Here is a 10,079-nt window from a genome sequence, read left to right on the forward strand (position 1 = left end):
GACTGTGGGAAGAAGCCGGAGCCCCGGAGAGAACCCACGCATGCACAGTAAGAACATGCAAACTCCATGCAGCTTGCTTTACTCTCAGCAGTTCATTGGGTGTCAGAGGTAAGACCAATAAAATCATTCATTTCTTCAGATTCTAGTTCATTAGTCAGTTTGCAACATAATCAGTCAGACAGTGGACCAAATATATTCATTGAACACAACAAACACTGGGCTGCACAGTGGTGCAGTTGGTAGCACTGTTACCTTGCAGCAAGAAGGTCCTGGGTTTGATTCCAGGCTTCAGATCTTTCTGCGTGGAGTTTGTGTAGTGGAGAGAGGGGTGTGTATGTGAATTTTACCCAAAAATAATAATAGTATGTATTTATAATGAGATTTTTAATCGATGCATATGTTTAGAACCACCTAGTGGTGAGATGCGTAACTGCATGCAACGGGTCCTTCAGGCGCTTTCACGGCTCCCCCACCAGAATTCTGAGGAATGCTGGTGGAGATAGGTGCGAGTGAGGCAGCTCCTCACTACTTTTTATTTTTTATTTTTACTTGGGGTCATATTTTTCTAGTTCAACAATTAACGAAATATTGTACATCTAACATCTACGAATATAATTTGTAAAGTTTTCTTGTGGTTGGACTGGAAAAATATGACCCTATGAGTGGGAGCTGCGCCAGTTGGTGTTCGTGGCTGATCACTCAGTCAAGACGCTAATTGTGTCTTCTTTTATTTTTCAGATGAGAAGATGAGAGAAACAGAAGGGAAGAAATAATAATGATCAGATTAGGAGTAGGTCATACCTATTTAAATGACATTTTATGTCTAATAGGGAGGAAAAATAATGATAAATGTGAAAGATGTGGAGAGAAAGAGAATGTAGAATTGTAAAACATGAACCTGAAAGGGAGAAATTGAGAAGAATGGTTGGAAGGACAGGTCAAGAATGGAGTCTTAAAGGAATATTGGGAAATGAAGGAAACATAGTGGATATTTACAGATTAAGGAAAGCAGCATTTATTTATCTTCAGATTACAAAATTAAAAAATAGAATTTAATAGATGTAAAGTAGTGTTGCTACACACTCGTGTATAGTAGGTGGCGGTATGCACCTTAAAGTTGCTGCGATCCGCCATAATGAAGAAGAAGAAGAAGAAACGAAAGAAGAAGAAGAAGAAGAAGAAGAAGAAGAAGAAACGAAAGAAGAAGAAGAAGAAGAAGAAGAAACGAAAGAAGAAGAAGAAGAAGAAGAAGAAGAAGAAGAAACGAAAGAAGAAGAAGAAGAAGAATGCTTCTTTTTACAAAAACATGGAACATTTCTCCACAGATCTGCCACCTTGCAGGTTCAAAGCTTCACCTGGGGACAGCGAAGAAAACTGCGGGGACATACTTTCATCAGGTAACACCCAGGGATAACATCCACACAGAAAATGTCTGTGGTTTTGAAACTGCTTCATGGTGTAAACTGGGTCCCGTTTTCTGAAACGGGATAAACGATAATCCCGAGTAAATTATGGGGTGACTATGTGCACATCCTGGGTTTTTGGTTTCAAAAAGCCGTTCAGCCGATATCCCGAGTGAAGGTAATCCTTACTTTGTAGTTGAGACCTAGCACGAGGAAAGTATCAGAAGAGAGTGATCACACCGCGATTAGATGGTTTATCGTAAGAGGTCTTGTGTGAAAATCTGTTCCCCTGTGAAAATCTGTTCCCTCTGTGTCGGGAGTCAGAGAGACTGGTTTGACCACTTTCACGGCGCCTCTGATCAATTTATTGGTAAAACAACTCATGATCATCTCAAGGTTGTAACTTTAAGTTAAATCAGCATCTAACAAAATTGTAAAATAAATAAATAAATAGGTCTTGTGTGGAGCTTTTCTTCTGGGCCAGTGTTACGTCAATCCGCGTTTCCCCATCAAATTAATATTATTACTATTATTATTATCATTATTGTTGTTATTATTGTTACTATTATTAGTTTCCCGCAAAAACGTGAAGAAAGAGACAACTTTGCCGAAACATGTCGTTTGAGCTTTCACGGTGTCCGTAGTTCCCTACGCGCGTGCTTTCTCAGTGCTCATCACGAGCACGCGCGTATTTTGCCGCGTGGGCGGGGCGGAGCGGCAAGAAGACGCCGGGAAATAATCTGTTTCCCACATAATGGAAACAAATTAATTTACCAGCAAGTCTTTTACTGTGTTCATTCCTCTCTTTATCAACAACAAATCCTGTGATTTTTATAACATTTGCTCTTTATTTGCCAAAGTTAGGAGTGGGGAACAAAATATTTTAGCTCTCTCAGCCGAACAGAAATAATCTGTTCCCCCTACATAAAATGGAAACAAATTAATTTACCTGCAAGTCTTTAACTGTGTTAATTCGTGTCATCATCAACAAGAAATCCTGCAAGTTTGAAAGCTTTTGCTCTTTATTTGCCAAAGTTAGGAGGGAGGAACAAAATGTTTTATCTCTTTCCGCCACCTAAAATAATCTGTTCTCTCTCTAAAATGGAAACTAATTAATTTACCTGCAAGTGTTTAACTGTGTTGATTCCTCTTATCATCAACAACGGATCCTGTGGATTTGGTGACATTTGATCGTTATTTGCGAAAGTTAAAGGAGGGAAACAAAATATTTTGGCCACCTGAAATAATCCGTTTTCCCTCCATTTCATAGGAACAAATTAAATAACCAGCAAGTTTTTAACTGGGTTTATTCTTCTCTTCATCAATAACAAATATTGTAAATTTGAAAACATTTGCTCATTATTTGCCAGTTATGAAGGGGGAACCATATTTTAGCTATTGTAGCAGCCTGAAGTAATCTGTTCCCCTCTATTACATGGGGAAAAGCTTTTATTATTGTCCTTCAGTAATAAATATTGCCAGATTTATATTATAAATATTACCAGATTTATATTATAAATCTGGTAATATTTAATCAATATTTGCAAGAGTTATTGGGGGGAACCAATAACTCTTGTCCACCTGAAATGATTATTTCCCCCTACATAATATGGGAACAAATTACCTTTCCAGCACATATATCTGGAAAGTTTGATGTGCTGTTTGGAGACATTGACTTTTTATGTTTCAAAGTTATTGTGGGTGAACCAAATATTTTAGCTGTCTGAAATAACCTACTCTTTGTAAGGGGATTATTTCAGGTGGCTAAAATATTGGTTCCCCCCAAGTAAGTTTGGCAAATTAAAAGTAAATATTACCAAATTCACATGATTTGTTGCTGATGAAGAGAGGACTAAGCACAGTTAAAAACATTGTGAGAAAATAATTAACTCCCATGTTATGTAGGGAGAACAAGTTATTTCAGGCAGCTAAATCAGCTAAAATATATGGTTCCCCGATCATAACTTTGGCAACTAAGAATCAAATGTAACCAAAATCACAGGACTTGTTGATGAAGAGAGGAATAAGCACAGTTAAATACTTGCCAGTCATTTAAATTGTACCTATGAAATGGAAGGGGAACAGAAAATTTCAGGTGGCTAAAATGTTTGGTTCCCCTCCTTTAACTTTGGCAAACAATTATCAAATGTCACCAAATCCACAGGATTTGTTGTTGATGATGAGAGGAATCAACACAGTTAAAAACTTGCTGGTGAATTAATTTGTTTTTATTTTATGTAGGAGGAACAGATTATTTCAGGCGGCTGAAAAAGCTACAATATTTTGTTCCCCCCTCCTAACTTTGGCAAATAAAGAGCAAATGTTATCAAAATTACAGGATTTGTTGTTGATGATAAAAGGATAAAACACAGTTACAGACTTGCAGGTAAATTAATTTGTTTCCATTTTATGTAGGGGGAACAGATTATTTCAGGCGGCTGAAAGGGCTAAAATATTTTGTTCCTCCCTCCTAACTTTGGCAAATAAAAAGCAAATGTTATCAAAATCACAAGATTTGTTGTTGATGAAGAGAGGAATGAACACAGTTAAAGACTTGCTGGTAAATTAATTTTTAATTTTTTCGAGGGGGAACAGATTATTTCAGGCAGCTGAATCCGCGCTTTCTGATTGAACTGTCACATTCAACAGGCTGTGTTATCCAGAAAGCAGTTGGGCACAATATCGCAACACCTGGGGCAGCCTACTATATAAAGTACTCGGGGATCACTTCTTTATTATTACACATCCACATTTGTAGAGTACAGAACAAATCGGGTCCCGTATCGGTTCAATACGGGACAGGTGGCAACCCTAACTGTAGCGTCTATTCTATGTGCCTTATAATCCGGTGCGCCTTATAGTGCAGAAAATACGGTACTGAAGGTCAATATACACTGCTCAAAAAAATAAAGGGAACACTCAAATAACACATCTTAGATCTGAATGAATGAAATATTCTCATTGAATACTTTGTTCTGTACAAAGTTGAATGTGCTGACAACAAAATCACACAAAAATCATCAATGGAAATCAAATTTATTAACCAATGGAGGCCTGGATTTGGAGCCACACACAAAATGAAAGTGAAAAAACACACTACAGGCTGATCCAACTTTAATGTAATGTAATTAAAAATGGAAAAACAGAAAATAGTAGCAAAAACCTTCAATCAACAAAACAAATGCAAACAAAAAATGCTACCCCCACAAATAAAATGCAATCATGAATAAAATGCTGCAATCGCAAAAAACACTGTAATCACAGGAAAAAGTGGAGGCAAAGCTGCTAGTGCAACTACACACTAATTCCACAAAATATAAGTGCTCCAGACCTGTAGGGGGAGTTAAACAAAGAACGAATATCACATTTTGTAGAGTAGTGTTGCCCAACTCTTGTCCTCGAGGCACACTGCCCTACATGTTTTAAATGCTTCCATGCTTCAATGTGCCTCATTCAGCTGACTGTAGTTCAGCAAACACCTGTTAATTGAAATCACCTGGGCAATAATTGATTCATCAATGCAGACAGTGTGGCTGGAGGACCAGGGTTGAGAAATACTGGTGTAGAGGCCTGTTTGAGTACACTTGTCCAAACCGGCATACAATTAATTTCATCATAATAACTTCACTCAGAAAACCTGACTTTGTATGCAAAGCTAAAGTTGGCTTCTGATTGTAGCTTCCAATTCGGTAAGTGGCTAAAGGGCTGGTCCACCCAATTTTACACAACCTTGAGTGTCTGCTCTAGCTTAAAACCTGCAAGACACTTTAACTGTGACTAGAATATTGTGGCAGTTTTTATTGCAACTGTTGGCTGAAAAGAAAATGATTCCAATAACTGCAGAAGTAAGGGAGCTCAACATCAGGCTTTCTGCAATTTAACCATTGTTTTGTCTTTACTTTTTAAATTAAAGTTGCTGGAATTTTTTTTTTTTCACACCCTAAATAATCTGCTTTTTAAATTTTTAACTAATCCGGTTTTCCCCCTGATTTTAGCTCCAAATGCTCTCTGTCCTGCAAAAGGCTCGAGGTTGGACATCACACCGCCTGCATCCCAGTGTCCTTCAGCCTGTTGGGGAGGTCAGACAGTTCACTGCTAGTCACACATTTACATTCACATATGCTTATGATGCTGGTCTTTAAGTTTTGCTTTCTCAAGGTAAAATAACTGTGCAACAAAATCACACTTTGATGTTTAAGCTCCACATATGGGCTTAGATACATCCATTTATTCTAAATATAATTATTTGTGCTAAGAAATGTTGGAGCTATGTTTATGACAAAGCTTGTCACAATAAGCAATAAATCAGTTAATCATAAGATAAATTAAAACAAACTCAATTATTCCGATTTGCATGATTTATCGCTTTTCTCTTTTTTGTCATCTTCAGGCTGGTGCATTGACATCAATTAGCTCTTCTTTGAAGGACAATTTTGTTTACTGAGACTTTGTAATTCTTTTTATTTATTCCAATTGGTTTGTTTATTAATTTTAGATATTTAAAATATCTTCTAGTTCCAGCATCAAATGTTCATTAGAGTTTAAAGATTATTAATTTTTGAGAATGTGTTCTTGCTTTATTATGCCATCAGCATTTTATAAACAATGATATTATCGTTTATTGCAATAATTTCTGGGACAATTTATCATCCGGCAAAATTTCTAGGTTTATGTCAGGAAACCAAGCAGTTTAACCCTTATGTTTACAAATGGGGTCCAACCAACCGACCCCACATCCGTATCACTTGTATCGTTTGCCTCAGTCCTCGCACGCAAAAGGGTTAAATAAGCTGCACCTTGTCTTCTGCTGTGGTTTTATGTCATTTTGGCTGTGTTCACACTGTCGCCTTACGTGACCTAATCCTGATTTTTTTATTTTTTTTTATGCGATCTGTATTTGATCTTTTCATGACAGCCTGAACAACACAGATCAGGTTCTTTTCGAATGCGACCCAGGCCACTTAGATATCCGATACATATCCAATTCAAATGTGACCTAACATCCAGTTTGCATCTAACCGACCTGAACATCATGCATACTACAGAAAGCCACTATTCTGTGTGCTGATATGCGCAAGCGGGAAGAAAAACAACAACCATGGCTGACTGTAATGAGGATTAGGTTGTTAATTTGCTGGTTGCGGACAGACAACAACTTCAAAGTCGTAAGCTATGCTCCACCGTTAGCATCCATGCTTATTTCTGCAAACACTGGGCACTACTTTTTTATGGCGATTGGCGAAACACACTCTCTATATGTGACATTATTGCGGCCTCTACTGCGCATCAGGACACTTTCCGATCATCTAAAGTTCACACTGGAGATTGCATACAAGTCGCATATTCTGAAAGTGTGAACAATTATTGCAAAATAATCTAATTTGACAAAATATCAGAATTAGGTCACTTAATTGTGATATTAAGTGACCTAATATTAATAATGGAGGGCACCATTCACTCTTACTGGTGCCCTCTAGAGCTGGTACTTTGTTAATACAGAGGACAGGTTGGGATTCTGCCTGAACACCAGCTGATGTGAGCCGTATCCAGGGACACTTGGCATAGAGTTCTTCGGCATCAGGGCCCAGTCCATGGCAGTCCAATCCACACAGAAACAAGGACATAGACATAAAACATTTTCACAATATTTATCCCTTGTGCGTGCAAGAACTGAGGCAACTGATAGAAGTGATATGGGTGTGGGGTCGGTTGGTTGGACCCCATTTGTAAACACAAGGGTTAAAATGTACTGGTATATCAGATTTATTAAATGATAATTTACAATCTATGCTGGTCATCTGTCAAAATATCAAACACAACAAAAACTCAAGACTCTCAAACGTTTAGTTGTCTTAATTAGTAGCAAATAAACACATTTTTATTCTACTGCAGCACTCTGGAATAACAGATTAATATTAATAGAGTGGATCTGACATTCCAGCACCAGGAACAGCAGCACTCCAGAGGTCATATTTACTCTGCATCAAAGGCTGTTGATGCTCATTATTTGCTGCAAGTTTTTCAAAGCTACATCCTCTTAGATATACATCATCAAAGTCATTCGATATAAAATGTGATCACCAAGCAAATAAGTCAGTAGATCACATAGTTTCTTTAAAGAAAAATTGTGCAAAGAGCCATCCCTAACAGTAGATCTATCTTCAAGCACCAACAAGACCAAGCAGAATTCCTGACAACGGTATGATTTCATTATGTTGAAGCATTTAAAAATGATCTGTGAAAACCTTAAAAAAGTGACTAGTAAAATATTAATTTCATCTAAAACGAGTACACTATAGTAAACGCACACAGAAAAAACTTTTTTTATGAAATATTAAAAAGAGCCTGGTGATATTTATATCCAATGATAAGTGTTTTTACTATAACGATTTGAATCTTTTAGAGCTTTTTTTATTGTAGAATATCAAATTTTCAATTTAAAGTTAAAGCAGAGTTTGAGTAATCTGGGAGAATGAGGTCTGAGCAGGATTTGCTTTCAGTTTCATTATAGGTTCTGGACAATCTGATCACAAATAACATTTCAACCAGAATTCCTGCCATAAAATAATTGATCATCTTTATTTATGAAGCACTTTAACATCAGCCACAGCTGAAACAAAGTGCTGAACATGAGAGAGAATTAAACAGATGTGGCTTCTGTGGATTTCTCGGACATTGGCTTTGACCCAACAGCAATTCAAGGACACCATGTATGGAGGAACCTAAACTAATTGTTGGTGTCAATGTCGTGTCGGCTCATTTGACTGCAGTGATTATAAAGGTTATAAAGGGGCTTCTAGTGGACCGCTTAGTGTTTACAACAACAGTATTATTAACAGTGTTATTCAAACCCCATGAATATTTATTTAGACGAAATCTAAATAGAGCAATGTTACACTGATCTAGAGTGATAGGGCAATGTAACATGTTGTGTATTGTAAAGTTTGAGGAAAATAATGGTTTGTTGTTTAATTCATTTAAAAATAAAAATCTGAAAAGGTGGAGTATTTATGCTTAGCCCACATGAGTCAATAGCTAATACTTCTGCTAATTGTAGTTACACCTGAAATTCTTTTGGGAGTCTATTTCTACCAGCTTTGCACAGCTAGAGATGTGTCTAATAACTGCTTTAAAATAAAAAAGGTTGTCTCACCCAGTTAGCTTTTTACACTACTACACTGATAAACAGGCTAAAACATATTCACACATGATTGTTCTCCTTATTGCAGGTTCTTCATACTCATGAGTAACTTTTCTTAATCTCAGTTGGTTCACTCTGACATAGGTGCTTCTGTGATCCTACAAAAAATACTGTACCATCTTGACCACTGACCACTTCTAGTCTTTCCATTCTGGACAGTCCACTCGTTTGTAAAAGACTTTGTCTCCAGTTTCGTATCGCTCATCTGTGGACTGCAGCTGTTTGCTTATCCTTTCTGAACATTCTGCTTCTATAAAAGTTTTTTTTGCAGTATTTATGACTGAAATGGGCTTGGTAACCCATTCACTCTTAGTGGTGCCCTCTAGAGCTGGGACTTTGTCTATTAATACTTTTTCAGTATTGATTTTTCAGTCAGAAATCTCAGAGTTTGATTATGGTGCTCAAACAGTCCAATACTTCATGGGCTGTAAGCAGGTGTTGTCTTAACATCAGTATTAAAGTTCTCGACCATGTTCTTCATTATTAAGCTCACCACCATTGGCACTGAATAAATTTTGTGGTGGGCCATGCACACTGATCCAATCATGAGTAAAGCATGCAAGTATTTCAGAAGACGTCTTGGTGGTTAAGACTAGGGATGCACCGCTTGCAGTTTTTTGGCTGATCGCCGATTACTGATCTTTAAAAAGCCTAAACTGCTGTCAGATTTTGGCCAATGCCAATTATTTTGTCTGAAATGTCACTAAATATAGCAAGAAAGTTGCTGAGTTGGCAACAGTGGTGTGAATATTGTTAACTGCAAACATGCTGGTCTATCAGTCAAACATCTGTCACAGAAGAGGACAGTGGTTGATTATTAAGACTTTTGCTGTGGTAGATTTGAGTGGGGGATAAGATTGGCTTCACATGTTTTAGTCTTCTTTCTTTCCTTTCGTTTGTTATTTTGTTTGCATTTCCTTTTTAATTTATGTAAAGCACTTTGAATGGACCTTACCACAGGGTCCGCCTTTCATTGGCTAATGCCCATTTTACGTCACAGCGCAGCTATCACATGCGTTACCGTCTCACAAACTCATGCTAATGTACATTGTGGACTAGCAGACTGACAGAAAGTTGTTGCGTCATGACTCGAAAAAAATTGGTTCTCCGTCAGTGGGGTACCTGTACAGGCAATGTCAGGTATCCTGATTGTGTTTGTGGAACTAAAATTCAGATTTCCAAAATCTGAAACGGAAAGCCTTGCTTGGATCAAAGCTTGTGCACGACCACATTTGCAGCTCAACCGTCATAGGATCAATAAGAACAAAGTGTCTGCTGGGGTAAGTATTATTGCTTTGCTTTCTTTGTGTTTAGTGAATGAAAAAAATAGTCAATAATAAACACATCCATTATGAAAGCCTTTTAGCCAAGTACAGCATAATGGCAGTACCGATACAACTTCTACATCCTGAAGCCTGTCTGTTAGTCTTATGTTAGCTGAACAGATCAATATGCAATGTGTACCGTATCTGACA

General features: G+C 37.4%; 1 protein-coding gene across 2 annotated transcripts in view; it reads left to right on the forward strand.

Moving 5' to 3' along the window:
• The first annotated feature begins 1,157 nt into the window (after window positions 1-1,157).
• Window positions 1,158-10,079, forward strand: part of fxn (frataxin) — a 28,042-nt gene continuing 19,120 nt past the window's right edge. The window contains exons 1-3 of one of the 2 annotated variants that reach the window (XM_008419303.2): window positions 1,158-1,171; window positions 1,268-1,397; window positions 5,399-5,482. In XM_008419303.2, the coding sequence (XP_008417525.1) occupies window positions 1,287-1,397; window positions 5,399-5,482 (195 nt within the window). In that variant the 5' untranslated portion in view covers window positions 1,158-1,171; window positions 1,268-1,286. Of the gene's footprint in view, window positions 1,172-1,267; window positions 1,398-4,609; window positions 5,093-5,398; window positions 5,483-10,079 lie in introns of those variants that run through there. The other variant, XM_008419304.2, reaches the window with a different exon arrangement.

The sequence above is a fragment of the Poecilia reticulata genome, linkage group LG9 (assembly GCF_000633615.1).
Source record: "Poecilia reticulata strain Guanapo linkage group LG9, Guppy_female_1.0+MT, whole genome shotgun sequence".
In the NCBI taxonomy this organism is placed as follows: Eukaryota; Metazoa; Chordata; class Actinopteri; order Cyprinodontiformes; family Poeciliidae; genus Poecilia; species Poecilia reticulata.